The sequence below is a fragment of the Bacidia gigantensis genome, assembly GCF_019456465.1.
Source record: "Bacidia gigantensis strain McMullin 20006 chromosome Unknown contig_245, whole genome shotgun sequence".
Taxonomy (NCBI): Eukaryota; Fungi; Ascomycota; class Lecanoromycetes; order Lecanorales; family Ramalinaceae; genus Bacidia; species Bacidia gigantensis.
In genome coordinates, this window is record NW_025408601.1 from 1,702,326 (window position 1) to 1,721,637 (window position 19,312).

Sequence of the window (19,312 nt, forward strand, 5' to 3'; positions counted from 1 at the left end):
TCAATTACCGCAATCTTTCATCAACGTCAACTTTACTGCCAGCGTTTACCAATGGCATGGTGGTCTTTTGACGGGTTCTATCTATGGAAAGCTCAATATCAGTTTCATTCAGAGGGTAAAAAGACTGCCACCTGTCCAACTGAACCGCCAGACCGACCATTGAACTGAAATTGACCGTTTCAGGGTACAGACATTAAAATCACACACATGAAGATGCTTAGGAGTGTGCATGGGATTCGGGGCTCTGAGGAGCCTTTTCCCCAGAGATTGCATCGGTCTTAGACAATAACGTGCCCGGTGACATTTAGGCTCACCTATTGAGGTCATGCGCCCCAGAATATTTTACAGGACCTCAAGTCGCGCGCAGTCGAACAACGTCATTGAGACTTTGTCAACACCGAGATTATGAAGTGAAATAGCTTTCATTCCTTTGACCGTGACGTGAAATTTAGATCTGTTGAAGACGCGATGTTGTTACTTCTGTTATGCCTCGGACTCAATGCTCGATTGACACACTCTCTAAGTATTCAGCCTGGACTAGGCGCGCCATCAAACATCTCCCTACATCCTGGGTTAGGAATACCTCCAAGCATCCGCAACTCAACCCTACGTGTCTCCGGAGTTCAATGCGAAGAACCACACGAAGCGAGCGATCAACCTTCCAGAGCCGTCAACCTCTGCGTAGAGCTCCTGGCAGGCTACATAGCATATTTGCCTGAGAAGCCACTTCGATGGAGCACCGATAAGGAAAATGCAAGTCCAGAGCTAGGAGCCTTGCCGTTTCACATACAAAGGGGCCAGGGGGACAAGTTCTGCCTGGTAAATTTTGAGAGCGGTGACAGTGAGCAGCCCGCGAAGGTTGATGATACATTCGGACTTGAGGTGGTTGAGAACGCAGGCGTCGAGATCATCCATCGATGCTTGCAGGAAAATCAGGATGGGAATGAGGAGATTGGTCCCGCAAAGCAAGTCTTGATGCACATTTATGGATGGGGTGGGGACAGAGTGGTGCAGACCCAAGATTTAGAGTAACAACGCCCGCATGCACAGTCGCCAACACAAACGAGAAAATAACTCTCGCTATATCTACAAGCAGTAATGATGAAAGGTCCAGGTCTCAGAAGTGTTCCGAGACAACAAAAGTGAGGAAAGCTCTTTCTTAGCTCCACTGGAATGCGAACTGTTGCTAGAGCGCACGCGCGTCGGATAGTTCTGATGTTGGCGAAGTCTCAGTCAAGGTCTCGCAACTGCATAATCAGTCAGAGCTGCAGCTTTACATTTCCTCGCATCATCGCAAGTTCGTTCAAAAGTATACCCAATAAGTCGGTATCGGCTGATTGAGCTCAATATGCAATTGTCAGTCAAACAGGCGATTTCGGTAACCACATCATTCCTTTTCATCGCTTCATCTCTCATCATACCCTCCTCATCAAATGAAAGATTGCTCCATCCAATACTCAATGGCTCAATCGTAAATAATGGAATTTCATGCAACCATCCTATTCACTCATCAGCCCGGCCATCTCTGGCGATACAAGTCTGCACTAGCTTACTTGAACAATATGTAAGCAACTTGCCAGCAAATAGAAAATTAAGATGGACGCATGATCGAGAGAATGCTAGTCCGGAGATTGGACCTCTACCCATACACAGAACCAGGATAGCGGGAGCATTAGAATGTGCAATGGCAATTGGCACCAATGGCGAGACTGAGGATGAGTTTAAGGCTCAGGACTTGCTCTCGGTTGGTATGGATATTATCAATACCTGCTTTCCGCTCGATCGAGTTGGATCGTCTCTTGTTGGGCCAGCAGAAGAAGTTGCGTTAATTTTGTACGGATGGTAGGAAGCCGTATAACAGATATTTTAATGAACTCGGCGAACGTAGCAAACGGGTAAGCGTCGCTTTTAGGCACCAAATGTTCAGCTTTTACTACAAAGTTCCTCAACGTAGAATTATAATCAATGGCTTGTTGGTTAGCTCGTTGTTTCTGCACCCTTGCCATTGGCTTGTCTTTGAGTGGGGCATAGGCCTAGGAGGGGTCCTATGTGGCTCTAGTCCAGTTTCTGAATGCTAAACTTCTTTCGATAATTTTTCAAGTCCATTCAGCTATGAGAAGCAAATCTGTTGTGAGCACAAAACGGTTGTGAAAGACTCTGAGATTGTTGTGTGTCAAGGTCGGAATCTACCACGAATTTGATATCACGTCTCCGTAGAACTCAGACTGGTATGGCTGAAAGTCTTGGCGTCTTGGCGGCAGAATTCTCAAGGTACTCGCTTCTCATCATACCCTTTTAAGTATATGATGTTCTCCATACGTCAGGCTAGATCATCAAGTAGTGGCCTGACTGACGGTAGTCGTGGACATGTTGGTCCATGCAAAATGCTTTCTATTTTGCGTGAGCTAGTATACATTATAGAACTCCAAGCAACATACGTGGCATCGTGACAAGGATATCAGCCTTCTGCATCTTCTACTTCAACCCGGACGCAGAGCCATCGATTTATACGCTAGGGACAACGAAGGTGACACTTGCGTGCCGCCGTCGCCGGAGATGATGGGCTGAAAGCAGGGAATGCAAGGTTTCCTTGATTCCGCTGGAAAAGACGGCTTGATACCCGGGGGCCAGGCTCAGCATCTACATATCATCTATTGATTGACAGAGAGGATGTGTCAAGATAACACAGCCTCATATCAAGACACGGCAAGTATAGACGTTCGATATGGTGCTATCATGATACGTGAGGTAAGGTTTGACGATGCGTGAACCAATGACATGTCTATGTTTTTCTCAGGCTGAAAAAGGGTGCTGAATCATTCAAGACATCCTGCATCTAATGGGTCAGAGCTTTTGTCCTCGGAGACGGGACGCTTGGAACAAGCAAGGTACCGAATGGTTGCGTTGCGCTTCGGACTTCATCACAGTTTCTGTCTTTAGTCCCGGCGCTTGGCAATGCACGATGGACTGACCAATCTACCAAAAATGATGATTATATCTTGATGATCACCACGGGATCGAGGTCAGAATACTGCACTTGATCTTCATATCACTAGCCTGAAGGCAAGAAGGCAATTTATTGTTGGAACGCGGGTTGCTAGCTTCCTTCGACTGGGTCATATATTTAGCACAAGATCGGCTCATGCCGCACCTTATTCACGGCCCTAGCACGGCCCATTCTACACTTACTTTACGGACAGAAATCTGATTTGGCACTGAGATCAATGCGCACCAATCCAATCATTCATTACTCACTCTAAGATGTTTTGATGTGAAGGGTGTTGATGTCAACGGCGTACATGATATGCGAGATTGCACATCGAATATCACAGAAATACTGATGGACACGTCTTGTCAAAGAAAAACCTCGCTCTGATGCGAAATTCATGAACGGTTCTAATGACTTCTGCTTACAGCAGTAAGATACTAAATCCGTTCGAGGATGGTAAGATATTCGTACCACCAGTTTACAAATCAAATCTATCTTCGCCCATTGTGTTCCCTGAACCGTATAGGAGGCTTAGTAAACTTGAGGAGCCCCAGCATTTTATCGGTAAGAATTCTATAAAGTCAAGAGAAATCAAAGAGGACGAAATTCAGGCGAACCTGCACAGGAAGTTACGGATATCTCGATTTCTGCTAGTCAATGTGGTCATGATAGCTCTTGCGGCCATCGCGGTCGAAACCTTTCTCGTCATTAAGAATCGTCAGACAGTTGTCAGGTAATCACCAACGTGTCCATTCTTATTCCCATTTTCTCTGAACACAACTTCAAGAGAAGACTACAGACTAGGTGTGGAAGCTAAGAAAATCTACCGCAGCCTCCAACACGCCCTTTCTCAGGAGCGCCAGCAGCAGATGTTAAATAATACAGCCCCCGTACCAGTAAATTGTACAATCCCATCTGAACCTGCCATATTCAGCCGTCCACAATCATCATGCGTCAACCTGACCAATCCGTACTACGCGATCCAAAACCCTGATCCGCCTACTGTTCCAGTCGAAGTACCGTCTGCCAACAGCAACGTGAACAAGACGGCTTTCAACATCAGTTGCTCCGTTGGATTACCAAAGTATGATCTTCTTATTCTCTATATGTACACATTCGAGGACTGCATCGCAGCGTGTGCCGACTGGAGCTTCCACAACAGTTCTCATCCAAATTCCACGTGCTACGGAGTCAGCTATACGACCGATTCAAGATGGCTGCAAAGTAGAAAATCTTGTTTTCTGAAAGGCAAGGCTGATATCCCGCCTATACCGATGGAAAATATGGACAGTGCTATGCTACTCAAGACTTGAGGGGCCATTCGAAGGAATTACTTTTCAATTGGCTTCTCACTTGAATACCACTCTTCCGTCGCATCCTGAATGACACCGCGTAACCCCTTCTCCTGGCTTGGCGAAGCATAACTACGGACTAGCAGATCCTGCATCGACGCTGGATCAACAAGCCTGATATCGGACATTCGTGCTTGATTGAGCTCCAGCTCGGTCGGGAAAGAATAGTAATGACTCTTCGTTGGATCCTGCGGAGTCATCGAGAACGACCTGCCCCGGGCATGGTGCTCAATTGCATCAACAGCCATGTCTACTCCGAGAGGGTACATGTCTTCCATTGACAGCAGCATTGATTTCTGATAGTCGATTGGTCGCGTCCGAATATCCACGACATCACCAGAGTCATAATCCTCGTTCACATGGTGCAGACTGTATCCGAACCTCTCTTCCGCAGATGTCATTGCCCGATTCGCAGTCATCACACCTCGGTACTCTGGTAGCACCCCCGGGTGAAGGTTCAAAAGGACTCTAGGCGATTGGAAGTATGCGATGATGTTCTTTTGAAATCGCTGATAGCAGCGCAAAGATAAACCGAAATCGATGTGATGGTCCTTTAGTGAACCCAGAAACTTGCTATCGTTGACGTCTTTCACGTCTTGCACAAGGATACCATACTTCTTTTGCATTTGTCTCACGGTCAGACAAGGTGTTTCATCAGGAGTCAATGATCCGAGGAAGGGTATAACATGTTGATGCAACAGAGTCCTCTCGAAAAAAGCCAATTCCCGCGAAAGGAAACTCTCGCTCTGCCTCTTGGCTCTGTGTTGCGGCAAGTATACGAACGGCATGTGACCCCTCGCGATCAGTTGCGGTACAATCTTGGCAAGCATAAGGTGACTGAAGAGATCACTACCCACAAAGAATGCGACATGCAATGAGCGACGAGGCGGAATGCCAGTCAGATGGTCAGCAATGCGCGCTGCATGTGCTGCATTACGGTCGATGGCATTGGTGTAGAGATGCACACCCCGAGTCATGGAGCCGAGCACATACATGCTCTTTGTTGGAGTCTCTAGGGTCGTGAAATCAACAGAAACGCCCCCGAATGGCTGTGGCTTGAGTATTTGCTTCGCTAATAATCCACGGACTAGCAGTGAATCTACGCGTTGCGGATGATGCTCTTGTCCAATTGCTTCGATCAGATATTGCGACAAAATCGGTCCGTCGTGGGTGGAGATCTCGAAATGTCCTTCTTGTTGAAATGCAGCCCCTATGCCCCGCTTGCCTTCGAGCTGTCCTGAAGCCATCAAAGCGAGCAGTCTCTTGGCATTAACAAGGGGCATGGAATGGCGGTAACACATCCATAGACTCATGAAGTTCTCAATATGCAACCTTTCGTGTGCTGTGAAGGAGTGCCAGTAACGCTCTGCAAGCGGAGCAGTAGCCTTGAGAACAGCTTGCCACCCGACATCTCCGTTCTCCGCCTCCTGGATGTCTGCCCGTAGCGTCTCCAAGAACGAGGGATGCTTCCCAACGACTTCCAGCCTGAGTCTACACCACACCTTTGTGTCCATCTGCTCGCTCGGGATCTCAGTCGATACAGGGTCGTCTACACCCAACTTATGCCACCAATTGTTGAACGTGGTCGGGTATGCCTGATTAATTTCTAGTTGCAAAGCTTGTATAACGTGCGCAAACGCTCCAGTCGACAGGTCTTCAGCCTCTCTCGCCGCCGAATACAACACATATTGCCGTTCGTAGGGAGGGACATCGCCCTGAACCTTGGGTAATAGGCCTGAGCGAGACACCATCGTGATCGGTCCTTCATGTCCATTATCAGCCAAAGCCAGCACCGCATCAATTGCCGTAAGTCTTGATCCGATGACAACCACTGAAGCCCTCGTCGGTATCTCTTTCAGCTTTTGAGCAGGCCACGGGCTTTCCATGAAGTTCGGATTACCAATAAGATGACGGTTTATCACAGCCGAAAAGTTGCCCAGAGCAAGCACCACCTTTCGCGATAGCAGACTGCGCCCATCTCCCAGCAGCAGCTGAAACTCGTCACTATCCGCCTCGACATCTTTGACCTCACCATTCACAACCTCAAATGGCATACCGCTCTTCTCAGCATCCGTCTTAGTCGCTTCCACCATTTCCTCCAAATATCTCCCATACACCGTCCGTTCAGGAAATCTACCCCCCTTCCCTTCCACCACCCCTGCTTTCTCACGCCCCCGCCCCCGCTCCCGCATCCATCTCACAAAGTGCCCCGGATCCCCATCAAATATCCCCATTGTATCCGCCGCCATATTCACAATCGTCCCCTCACACCCATGCCCATACGCGAGGCCCGGGCCCGCGGACACCGCTTTCTCGATCATGGTGACTGATTGTGGCGGGAGCTTTTGTTGGCGGATATTCCTCAAGACGTGTGCGGTTACTGCTACGCCGGCGGCGCCCGCGCCAATGATTGTGATGTCGGAGGTCCTTGGGAGGGGAGAGAACAGAGGTTTTGGAAAGATGGGGGAGAGGAGGGCTGGAGGGGCCGGAGGGGCTGGAGGAGGCGTTGAGAGGGATTTTGAGAGGAGAGGGCCGCAGGTGAGGCGTGCTGCGGGTATCTTCGTTTTGGCTATTTGAGCGAGATGCTGGAGGTAGTGGGTAGGGTTTTGGAGGGTCATGTTTGAACAGATTGTTGGTGATTTGCGTTGAGGGGAGGTGCCTGACTTGATGCAACGATGGAAGTACCTCGCTGCGGATTCTCGCTTCGTAGGGGAGGCAGAAATGACAGACTGAGTTGCGGATAGGATCTCAGATCGAATCTAGACTGCTGTCGCTAAATCGTTCAGGATTTGAAATTGCGGTTCTGTCGTCCGTTTCTTCAAGTCATCCTAAAATATCAAGGGAAGGGGCAGGCGTTTTTTGTTATTTGGTAGTCGGTAGACGAAGCTGTTGTGCAAACGGATTCTCTAGGAAATATCTGGCGAGGTAGTACATGATTTCTTGTGATACCTCCAGGGCCTCCGACAAGTGAATTTGGTGTATCAGCTGCTGGCCAATGCTTTGTGATGTGGCAAATTCAGCGGATGGAGGCATTTGCGAATAGTGAGCTGCGACACGCCCATCTCTGGGAAGTCTTGTCAAGGAAATACCACATGGAGAGCTACTTTCCAGCCTGGAACCACAGCCGACGTTCAGGGAGAAGAAATCAAGAAGAAATCAAGAAGAAATCAAGGTCTATCCACAGATCTACATCCTTGTTGACTACAACAGCTTTCACGAAAGTAATGGTGGCACAGATCACAGCGATAAAGTCTTGATTCTCCATTTTCCACATTCGTCGTAGCACCGTAATATGAAGTAGAATGTCCTGTTGAGAACGCCGCCTGGGGCTTGATGTTGAAAAGGTCAGCATCATCAACGTTGTCTTCCATACAAGGTGAAGATAATTTTGTGCTGCATGGTCGAGAGCTACGGTCAATTGAATGGTCTGAAATGTTCAGGTGATTCGTGCCACCTGTCCAAGAGAACAGAGGGATAGAAACCCACTCGTTTCCGTCCCTGAGACTGGGCTCGAGGGATTGTAATGCGACCTGCGTTGTGGTTTCCTCAGCCAGAAAAGAGTCAGATAAGGTGTTTTGACTAGAGTAATAAGACTCTTGACTAAGACTAGGCCAGGGCAAATACAGCTCGTCATGGTTAATTTGGTTATCAAAATCCTCTCGACTTTTGATCCCGCCACAGTTGCATTGAAGTCCAGCGGTTGTGCGGGTGGACCTATATGAATGGTCACGAATGAGTCCGTAGCAGGCAGTAAGTCCATGTGCTGGACACAGATGGTAAGAAGCGAGGCCGTTGTTAAATTGCTTATCGTGTGCTGAAGTGAAAATGTCCTCGAAATTTTGAGTGCAAAGGGGATCTCGCTTCTTGGATTTTCTTGCCCGCTCCTACGCCACGCCACGATCAGTCCAAGAAGTCGGCCCTCATCTTGATATGTACCTACAGCTTTTGGACGCTTGTTAGGCAAAGACGAAATACCAGCAGAGAATCTGCCCGCTTCTGCACGTCCATAGAGTCCTTCAGTGTCTTCAAAAAACTTTAAAGGATCATCAGAGTCTTCGATGATGTTTTGTCCTAAGTCTACCGGATATGGCTCCCAATGTCGGTCGGACCCCTCTGCTGGGGTTGGTGATCGCTCCCTGGCAGGTCTGATGAGAGGTTCGATCATATTTTCTTGGGTAATCGATAGCTTGAAATTGGACTGTTGCCATTCCTCAGATTTAGTTCACGAGACGATCAAGCACTGACAGACCTCTCACTGGGTAATAAATGCAGTATATACAATCGATATGGCCACACGGGGAGCGACCAGATCGCTTTGAGTATATAAAGGAGCGTGAAATGCGAACGAGATGAAGTGAGTAGAGTGCATGAACGTCTAGGATAAAATCTTGGCAAGACTAGGGACACTGCCCCGCGCTTACAATGCCCATCACCCTCAATGGCTAGGGGTTTAGGCAGATTCATAAGGCAGACTCGGCTACTAGGAGGGCTCCCGGCCCTCTACGAACACATCCTGACAGACACGCTGATCACATCAAAATACAACAGCTTGCTTCCTTCTTGCGGACAGCACGTCTCGAGCTCGGCATGGCAGTCGATCTTGTGTTTCTCGTCTTGCGACGCTTCTCCTATGTACTAGTAAGCAACACATCGTCGTCGGGACGCTTTATGACATTTCATACAGCCTTGGGTACTGGGCGGGGTCTGATGGCTGGAGAATCGAGTACAAAATCTTCGAAGTTGTACGTGGGAGTGGAGTCCATGTTACTTGTGTCACGATTCTCATCCTACACGCTAGTAAGCAGCATATTATCATCGAGACAGATTATGACCGTTCGTACAGCTTTGGGTATTGGGCGGGGTCTGATAGCTGGAGATGCCGAAACATTGGATATTGTTACATGTTCGGAGTTGGGCATGGGAGTGGAGTCCATGTTACTTGTCTTACGATTTTTATCCTAGACGCTTATAAGCAACACATCCTAATCATTACAATTCATGATCTTTCCTACCGTTTTGGGTACTCGGCGTGGTCTGCCAGCCACGTAGAAAGTCGACGGAGGTGGTTTGTCCTTACGAGCCTTCTCTAAATAAGATTTGTGTTCCTAAAGGGCACGAAAAGAGGACTTTACGTTTCTCTGATTTTCCATTGTCGTGCTTTCCAGAAAGCGAACGTAAACTCTCAGTCGGTCTGTCCTTCGAACTCGCTTGATTACTAAGATAAGATGTGAGAAACGCCTTTGGCGTGCGCCGAGAGCTGACGATGCTCTTGAATGACGATCTCCTAGACGAAATGAATACTGCGATCTTCTAGCCGAGTATCGGTTATTGCTCTTCTTCACTTACTTGAGTGCGAGAGTAGTGGTCACATCAAGGGTTCAGGCTTCCCGCCAAGTATCCTAGTCGATCTCGGTACGTAGATTAATCCTCAAACTCTGCCCCCGATCTTGACTGCCAAGTGTGTCAATTGATGAATCACAAGAACCTGGGTTGGGAAGGGTTTGTACTTAAGAGCGTAAGCATCAATTTGGTGAGGTAGGGCACAGCCCCGCAATAGATGCGCTATCATTCTATAGCCTTATAGATAAGCCACCTTGCGGCTCAAGTAATTGACTGGCCGAAAGGTAAATGACAGTCATTGGCAGAAGACTAGATGAAAGTTTGCCAGACATATTCTGAGAGAGGCTCGTCTTCATCTAGACTATTCGTTCTATGGATGTCACATCCTAAAGAGCGAGACATACTTTGGAAATCGTGAGAAAGGCTACGCAGTCCTTAAAGACATGCCTCTTGGGAGACAGAAATTCAACTCGTACGATTGCATGCCTCGAAAGAAGGACCATAATCGTGCCTTCGATCTCCAAACTGCCTGTCCAATGGAGCCTTCGATGTGGTCGAAGTGCCAGTCACTGCTACGCTGCCAGTATCGATACTCATCTCATTTCCCACAATCTGAGGCACATTGTGTGTTTCGTCATTGTCCAGAGCTCTGCCCCCGGGAGGATAATGAGTGGTAGGAATAGAGCGTGCATCTTGGGCATTGCACTCATTTTGCCTGCCTGGTACCGCCGAAGCGGTTGGGTGAAATTCGTCCTGTTCCGGGGACACCGCGTAATTGTGGATTTCGTTGCGAACGCCAAGTGAAGGAGCACATGAGCCAGCACTTCGAGAGCCGGGTCTACTGGATGCTCTCAGGCTCAGGCCTTTTAGAGTATCTCGAAATGACTGCGTCGATTCCCTTGGGGGTCCTTGCCCTTCATTCCGACGGTGTCGATATATGCAAGCTCGATATCGGTCCTTGCAGGCGCTCGATGAGCGTCGTTATGTTTGAGGGAAAGTCAAGTCTTACGCACGGGCTTGGGTGTTCTGCCTGGACATGAGATGAGACCATGTCGTGATATATGGGATTTCTTTGTTATTGCACCTCGTGTTGGTTGGCCACGAAACCTTACAAATTGACGCAAAGGATCTTCTTCATTCTGTCCCTTCATCTCGGCCTTGTTCGCAAGTCTGAACAAGAGAAGCGGAAGATGTCGATGAGTAGAAAGACATTCTGCTGCCTACCAGTTTGCGCCCCCCACCACCTAGGCTATTCTTGCCTCTTTTAGGACGTTGTGGCTGTGACAACAAACCCTCTCAACTTCGTCTTCATATAAAGAGCCTGAATGGGGAGTGACGGTCTGCAGCCTCATCATTACAGCCCGCGCTAATGCTCACCATCCATACGACTTGTTCTAGGCCTGACGCTTCTCGAGTCACAAATGTAGCGTTCCAATTTGCTGATACTAACGAGAGGAAGTTGATCCGTCTTCCCTACTGACTCAGCTAGAACAGCAATGTCCAGTCCATCTGGCAACACGAGAGGTAGCGGGCTCAACGATGTGCAGTTAGACACATTCCAAACACTAGAGAACAATAATGCTCAGGACTTGAGCCAAGATCCAGCATCGGATTCGACCGCCGTTGATTCTCACATTCCAACAAGCGATGGTAGTCAAGGCTCAAGATTAAGTGGCGTGTCTGTGGATGGTGGGCGTCATGCTGGAGAACCTAGTTCACAGTGGCAGCGACTGAAAGCGCGGCTAAATCCATGGACCGTAGATGATGACCGGTATGACCACTTTAAGGCCATCCACCGTGAGACGACTGAAATTACCCGTCTTGACGTACGTGTCTGACCGGATGCACAGTTGAAGATTATCCGGATGGATATCCACGACTAGCAGCTTTCATGACCAGCGACATCAATACCCGAGTCTTTCGTCGCTTCGGATGGGAGCGAAACAGATTGCTATTGCACAAACAAGACCGAATAGCCGAATTGTCAGATCAACTACGGGAGCTTGATAAGGCCGATGAAGTCGCCAATCCAGAGAGATTGTACTCACGAAGAGATGACGAGGAGCAAGCGTCATGCGAAAGGCAGCGGTTAATGCACCAAATGTCGACCGACTTGAAAGAATATGACGATCTCTTAACAAGAGAACACACGATCTCATCAATCACTAAGCCCTCGAAGAACAATCACCGGACGATTTTTGATTGGGTATACAACAACAAGCCAGTAGTCTGGGATGAGTATCAATATCTCTACCAGCAGGACGACTTTGTCCTGCTGGGCAATCAACGCGACAATTGGCTTCGCTCCTTCGACGAGAAGATCTGGGCGTTAAGCCATTTCCCAATCTTCAAGGTAAGACAAATCTATCCGCAAATGTCAAAGCAACATACGACGTTGTTGACATGCAAGAATAGAAGCTCCTCGCATCTAAGAAGCACAACAATGAGCAATCATCCGACCCTTACACCCACGATTCTTCTAACTACAAAGCCGACCTCATCATTAAACTCACTGTCACCATAGCCACGACAGCACTGCTGGTCCTGCCAATCGTACTCCTCTATGTATTGAAGAGTAGTCCAGGCATCAAGCTCACCATATTGCTCCTCTTTGTGATTGCTTTCTCTATGGCGCTCGCACTGACGACGGGTGCGAAAAGGCATGAGATTTTCGCGGCGACGGCAGCGTATTGTGCTGTGCTGGTGGTCTTCCTGTCGAATTTGCCGGGATCGTAGTTCATCTTAGGAAACCATATTTACAGTATGTTGACGAAAGGACCATCATCCGTTCGCAGTGAGTGCATATCTAGCACATCCGGTTCCCTTAGACCAAATACAGCTAGTATGCTCGTCGTTATTCATGGTCAATCGTTAGGACCAGACGGGTGCACCATATGCTCGGCACCATATTTATCCATTCCGATGAAAGCTTCTGCGTTTTTCTTTTCTCATCTTCCTCTTGATCGGTACTTATCTTTCTTTTACGATCTGCCCGACGGCAAGGGTTTCTTTTGGCTAGTGTAACAATCAGTAAAGTATACAACAGCTTTACGAGCTGCTTGAGCTCGTGACGTACCGTCTGTTCTCTGTTTAGGCGCACCCTCATGGTGCATTAATGATGCACAAGCAAGGATCTCAAGGATGTAGTCCGACTGAGCTCTTTCCTTCGCGCGTTGGACGATCTTCGCGGCTGTGCGAGCTGCAAAACCTGATAAGTTGGTGATGTCCAGTATTTTGGGCTTGAAAAGCACATGGCAGGCAACGATAGCACCTCTGAGGGCATCAGGCGTCTCACCGCTACGTTTAAAAACTGTGGAATGATGTCGTCGCGGCCAAGAAAGAGATTCATCGTCAGATCGATCCGTGGACTGTTTACACTTTACCTAATCGGGAAATATCTCGTTCGGACAGGACGAATCTTGTCAGGCTACGTTCAGTCCGCATCTACAAAATTTGCTATCTCAATGGGGCTTCTTCAGACTCTAAACAGGTCTGACTGGGCATCATGGTCGCCATATCAGCCGTACGCGCATCCAACAGCGCTGTTCGTTCGACCATTGGCTCCTCCCCCACCGCCGTCTTTGCCGGATCGACTGAAGGCATTGGCTATGCCACAATGCGAGCCTTTGTAGCGAACACGGAAAGCCCAAACATATACTTCGTGGGGCGATCACAGCAGAAAGGAGAAAGCGTCATCCAGGAGCTGAAGCAAGTGAATGACAAAGCTCAGTACGAATTCATAGCTGGAGAGTTCACGCTCCTATCAGACGTCGACCGCATGGCCACCATCATCATCGACAAGACTTCTTCCACGGGCATCGACTACGTATGCGTAAGCCCAGGTTTCCTCTCACTCGGCCGACAAGGTACGTCCACCGTCCTCACCCCAGACCTCTCTCCCCCTTCTCTGTCCCCGCCCTCAACATGCAGCTAACCTCCCATCCCTCGTCTAGAAACAAAAGAAGGTCTAGATCGCCTGATGACAATCCGCTACTACTCCCGCCTCCTCTTCATTCACACTCTCCTCTCCTCCCTCCCGCCCCCAAAACGCCCCAAACACGTCCTCTCCGTCCTGGCCGGCACGACCGAAGCGCCCGTTCTCGAAACCGACCTCTCCCTCTCCTCACCGGCCAACTACGGCAAATTCCTCCCCTGCGCCGCACACACCGCGACCTTTACTTCCCTCGCCTTCGAGCACCTCGCGAAACAATACCCAGATACGGCATTCGTGCATTCTTATCCGGGGCTTGTGAAGACCGGGGGTGTGACGGGCTGGATCGGTAATGCGTGGGTGAGGTGGTTGGTGGAGTGGACGCTGCTGCCGTTGACGACGCCGTTCGCGGTGCCCGTTACAGAGGTGGGGGAACGAGGGTTGTTTTATTTGACTAGCGAGAGGTTTGCGAGTCGGGAAGGGAAAGAGGGGAGGGGCAGAGGTGGGAATGTGCGGTTGGTGCAGGGGGTGGAGGAGGCGAAGGGAGAGGGGGCCTACTCAGTCGCGAGGTATGGAGATGAGGGGGAGGGGGAGTGCATGAAGGGGTATAGGGAGCGTGGCTTTGGGGAGACTGTGTGGAAGCATAGTTTGTGGGTATTTGAGAGGGCATTGAGGAAGAGTGTGTGATATTAGATGTGTCGTGGGAATCAGAAACGGATAAAGGAGCTTTCGCTGGCTCTTGCACGGATATGGAGGACCCTTCTTAAGGAATCGGGCAGATGACGATGTATATGATATACGTTTGACGAGTACATGAGGCAAGAGTGCTCTGGAATCTTACAAAGGCTAAAACAGTGAGGCGTTTGCCCAATTTTGACAGCACCCATGGAACGGCTAGAGTAGCCTTGTCCATCTACGGAATGTGGACGCTTGGAGATTCCTTCGATTGATTGATTGATTGGTTCTTGGAATTGTTCTTCAATCTGCATCTACTAGAATATACTAAGCCAAAAATGGCTAGCTCCTATAATTTCTCCAGAGCCGCCCCGCTCCGCACACGTCAAGCTGCCAAAATGCTCTTCTCGACAAAAATGATATATAAGTGATGATAGTAAGGATGTTGCTAGTGCCTCTCAAAAGTGTATCCTTTGTGGTGTAGTGGTTAACATCGCTCGCTTTCAAGTCTATCACGACTAGTACCGAGCAGCCCCGGGTTCGATTCCCGGCGAGGGAATATCTATTCTTTATTTTTTCGCCCACGTACAGTCTCGCTTACTTTGTCAGCATTGTCTGGGTCACACTATTTACAGAACAGTTGAGGTGACGGCATTGATTTTTGGAGTTCAGGTTTCGGCGGTCCACGCCGTACTGTCGCCAGAGAGGATCTCGATACCCAATCTTGGCCAAACCTACGACATGGCTGACAGAAGAGTAGAAAGCGACTCTGACTACGAGGAACCTTTCCAGCCAAGACCGACGTCTACCGTAGACTACTGTTACAAGTCTCGCTGCGTTCTGATTCGTCAAGTGAGCTCAATTGGATAACGATACCGCAAATGATGGTCAGACGGAGCTTTCTACCAATATTAATATAGACATTGGTATGACTTCTCAAACCATGATAATCTTAAATACAGATCATCCATAACAATCAATTGGAACAGAAATGACTTCTCAAGATGATCTCGAGTTTCTCTATCTAAGACGATACGTGTGTTCCCTATCTGCCAAGTTGTTTTACTGGATTTATAAATTTGAGGTCGGTAGCTCCTTCCGTATTCCTAATAGCACACTCTTACGCTCCTTTAGGATTATCGTAGTTCAATTCCTCTTCAACTGTCTCGTCGTCTCCTAAGCTCTCCTTATCGCTTCAGGTCTTCTCTAAAGATCTCGCCTTCTCCTCCCGTCATCCTCTTGATGAGCTGCTCCGAGCCTCTCATTGGCCCTGCCACATTCTGCGGTCTTCTTTCGATGTCTGGACAGAACCTCGGACTTGCAACCACTCCACCACGCTCCTAATATCACACGTCAATGATCCTCTCGATACGTCAACCTGTGACAAGACGGCCAATAGGATAGACATGGATAATCGGCTCCTGATATCAGCTCGGCATACAATCAATCACGTGGTGCCAGTGGTGGAGAGAGAAGCGTTCTAAGATCAGCGAAGACAAGTATTCGTCGAATCCTTGAGATCGGGCCCATTGTGCTCCAGCGCGAGATACTGACCAGACGCTTGCTCCAGGTCGTTGCCCTTTGAGAGATTGTACTTCATCAAACCCTGGAAATGTCCTCTAGAGCGTCGGCATCCTTACGAATGGTTTCCCAGCAGGCTGGCTTGGGCTTTCGTTTGCGGGGGCTGCCAGTCTGCTAGAGATAAAATGATCTGTCAAAAAATGTAAGATACGAGAATGGCATGGGACCAGATTCCTCCTCAAAGAGATCAACAAGCCCGTACGAAAGTCGGAATTGTGAACGCGGGGCTACATATGCGGGACAATTGGTAAGAAGCATTGTCTTATCCAGCGTTTGATATGCCGCAGTCATGGCTAAAGATGAGCAACGTGTCAGCATACGATACGTTATCTCGAGGTGGAGACAGAAAAAGGAGGGCATTCATTCCCAGACAATTGGGCTTACCGGCTTCATCCTGCGTGTCGACTAGATGTCGCAGCCCAGAATATCCCAGTGATCCTTTCGCCCACCAGAAATTTGGTGACCAGATCGTCATGAACTTCACGAATTCATCAGGGCTAAGCTTTCCTTTAGCAGCGAGTGCGACTAGCTTGCTATGAGCTATCTCTGCTCCTCGCTTCAGGAGATAGAACTCTCTCCGGCTGTCCCACACGCCATCTAAAGACGCTTCTTGTGTCTCTGCTTCGTCGAGTGGAGTCTGCGTTCCCACTTTTCTCTGCATCCGACGTGCAGTCCCACTGACCAATTCTGAAAGCCAGCGGCTTAGTTTAGGGCATTGAAAGTCGATTGTTACCTTCTCTGCTCTAACGGGCCTCAACAGATTGACCATACGCATAAGGTCTTTCTCCTCGCCACTACCGTCATTCCATCCAGTATAGCTCAGGGTATTATGGAGGGTGTCAGTCTCCTCATTCCTCCAAGCCGCATGACTGTTGTCCACAAATTGAACCGCTAGAGTCCTCAAGCCAGGTAAACGCTTTATGTCGTTGCGGAGATACCTAAGATTTTCCCAAACCTCAAGAGTCTCGACTGGCCGCTCATGTCGGGCTGCCCAGATCTCGACTCGAAGGCTCGTCATGCCGCGGAACGTATCCCACTCGCCCTTGCCTAGGAAGCTTGTGCGCGAGATACTGTCCCACAGGTTGCCTTGGTGAGTCACCCGAATGGTATATGGTAGCTTCGGCCCATGGAGGAGTGAATGAGTGAGCTCCTGTCGAATTTGCCGATTGACGAGTGTCAGAGGATGTATGACTCCACGTTCCTTCGAACTGAGTAGTCCCCCATAGACCTTGGCCTCTGGTATCTCATTGGCATCCAATAGACAAATCTGGTATATCTCCAGTCGTGTCTCTACAGCCAGGCTAAGAAATCCGGGGAGATTGCTCGAAGTCATGGTCGTGGCTTGGAGTGTCGATCCAACAAGCCTTTCCCCTGCGCTGAGATCGGAGGCCAATACGATCGATCGATGACGATTTGATCGAGCAAGAGCGGATGAAGTGAGGAAGTATGTGAGAAATTAAAAGAGATTTCCAGAAATATTTATGGTCGTGCAACTTGGGGTAAGGTAGCGAGCGCCAAAGGCGCCGAAGGAGAAGAGCCACAGCCCCACAACTAAGATGCTCGATAGCCCGTGGTTGGACAAGTGGCTTCATAAGACTCCTTGCTCTTTGGACAGTGTACGAATGTGATGAGGTGAGCTTTATTTCCGCGCTACTTTTAGAATGTATGATGGCTTGCTTTGTCACCAGGCCACCGGAACACCGTGCGACACAGGGTTTTCCCTTGTTCGCTGCACCACTGCAGGCCTAGCTGCCTCCATGCTAGACTACACAATTGAAGTACATGCCCCCAACACTCGCAGTATATATCAACGACGTGATCGTCAAGAACCCCTATTGGGGTGAAAATCTGTCCGTTCCACTGCATATTTGACAGTCGCAGCTCAGCAAGTACCGAAATAATCAACATAGAATATCAAGTATTCTAGCATGTCTCTTCGATCCCATGAGCTGGCTCCCACTTTTCCTGCTCATAACTTCTGGCTTAACGCTCTCGCTCGGTGTAGTTTCACGGCTGCTTGGGGTAGGTACACTCGTAAAGCCTGTGACTTGAAAGGGCATTCGTGCTAACCCCCGAAATGAAGAAACGATGAGAGACCCTCAACTTGAGAGTTTCAGTGACCAGTGTATATTCTTTCGTCGAACATGTCTTTTCCATCAAGCAAAACCCTCCAATATGCCTCGTACATTTTGTGTCCATCTTGAGCTTAGCTGACCAGTGTGTGTCCTCTCTTCGAATTCTTCTTTACATTCGCTTGAGCTTAGTCATAGACCTGTTCCTTGTCTCTAGAGCTAATCCGAGGATAGGAGAAATGTAAGCGGAGCTCATAGTCGTAATCGTGACTGTCAATTACGGTAGCCGTTGCAAGGCCTCGACATCTTTGAAGAGTCAGGGATGATCTAACATTGTGTGGATTGAGTGAGAAGTTTGTCTCGAGACTGCTGTGTGCTTTGGGTAAGGAATGAGGCTTGGAGGCTTGCTTGTGGAGAAAAAGGCTTTGTGGATCTTGAATTAGCGAGGCCTGAAGTTGCCAAAATCGAGCCTCAACGCCCCATAAATTGTGCTCCTTGACGTATGGTGGTCGCAGACGACCATTATAAGCACAGCTATTGCAAGGTGCGAGTATTCGTTTTCTTGAGCTGCCGTAAAGCTAGCGTCCTGCCACACCTCCACCCCTCCTGAATGAGGGTCATGAAGAGTGTTAAATCGCCCTGACAATCTCCTGTCCCTGGAATACCGACAGCTCAGGATCGTATCCACTCATCCATATACTGTGCATTCCATCTTTGTAGAAGTCTTTTGCATCCCCTTAGTATAGTCGGTATATACCATGTCTGGTTGCTAGAGCTGGGTGGAAAAAGGACAGATTAGTATTGGGTCTATGCGTCCAGAACTCGGGATACCAATATTATGAAAGTGGCAGCTGGCTCGCAATCATCTGAAAAGGCAGTCAAAGGACCGGAGCATATTTCTTGATGCGAGAGGACGGCTCGTTGATATGGGTCCGTGATGTTGGAATACCCAGCTTCCTACAGTCTTAGCCCGTGAGTACGAAGTCTTACAGACAGCAGGATGTCAACCTCAGCCCAATCTGGTTGAATCTTCTTGATTGGCTCGCCTCAGTATTTATGAAGGCTAGTCCTTGTCATGTAGCCTCAGCAGGCCCATCTTCACAAGCATTATGTGGTGTGAATTCTGTCACACGCTTCTGGTTCCGGGATTGGAGCTCCACAAGTTTCCTGGGCTGTAGTTGTGTTGTGTTATTTGGAAGAATTTGTGTTGAGGCCTTACTCACGGACTGAAGCCTACTCCGGATAGGGGACCGTCGTTAAGAATGGCTCCCGATTCGAAGTCTTCGATAGTAGCAAATCGAAGAAAGAGACAAGGTCGGCCTTAGTGATGGAGATCATTCCACTAATGCTTGCCATTCACGTCGAGGCGGTA

At 48.9% G+C, this 19,312-nt stretch overlaps 5 protein-coding genes and 1 non-coding gene across 6 annotated transcripts; 4 read left to right on the plus strand and 2 right to left on the minus strand.

Moving 5' to 3' along the window:
- Nucleotides 1-468: 468 nt before the first annotated feature.
- Nucleotides 469-1,032, plus strand: KY384_005599 (uncharacterized protein; the record flags this gene model as incomplete). The annotated part of the gene is made up of 1 exon (XM_044814099.1): nucleotides 469-1,032. The coding sequence occupies one exon, from the start codon at nucleotides 469-471 to the stop codon at nucleotides 1,030-1,032; it is 564 nt and encodes a 187-aa protein (XP_044669400.1).
- A 3,287-nt stretch (nucleotides 1,033-4,319) lies between these two features.
- KY384_005600 (uncharacterized protein) lies at nucleotides 4,320-6,959 on the minus strand (the record flags this gene model as incomplete). The annotated part of the gene is made up of 1 exon (XM_044814100.1): nucleotides 4,320-6,959. One exon carries the CDS (start codon nucleotides 6,957-6,959, stop codon nucleotides 4,320-4,322), a length of 2,640 nt encoding a protein of 879 aa, XP_044669401.1.
- A 4,218-nt stretch (nucleotides 6,960-11,177) lies between these two features.
- On the plus strand, nucleotides 11,178-12,417 carry KY384_005601 (uncharacterized protein; the record flags this gene model as incomplete). Its single annotated transcript, XM_044814101.1, has 3 exons — nucleotides 11,178-11,478; nucleotides 11,532-12,034; nucleotides 12,097-12,417. 3 exons carry the CDS (start codon nucleotides 11,178-11,180, stop codon nucleotides 12,415-12,417), a joined length of 1,125 nt encoding a protein of 374 aa, XP_044669402.1.
- Nucleotides 12,418-13,186: 769 nt separating this feature from the next.
- On the plus strand, nucleotides 13,187-14,299 carry KY384_005602 (uncharacterized protein; the record flags this gene model as incomplete). Its single annotated transcript, XM_044814102.1, has 2 exons — nucleotides 13,187-13,547; nucleotides 13,635-14,299. 2 exons carry the CDS (start codon nucleotides 13,187-13,189, stop codon nucleotides 14,297-14,299), a joined length of 1,026 nt encoding a protein of 341 aa, XP_044669403.1.
- Nucleotides 14,300-14,756: 457 nt separating this feature from the next.
- KY384_005603 lies at nucleotides 14,757-14,846 on the plus strand. Its single transcript has one exon. It is a non-coding gene; the product is annotated as a tRNA-Glu (tRNA).
- A 1,284-nt stretch (nucleotides 14,847-16,130) lies between these two features.
- Nucleotides 16,131-17,201, minus strand: KY384_005604 (uncharacterized protein; the record flags this gene model as incomplete). The annotated part of the gene is made up of 1 exon (XM_044814103.1): nucleotides 16,131-17,201. One exon carries the CDS (start codon nucleotides 17,199-17,201, stop codon nucleotides 16,131-16,133), a length of 1,071 nt encoding a protein of 356 aa, XP_044669404.1.
- Nucleotides 17,202-19,312: the final 2,111 nt, after the last annotated feature.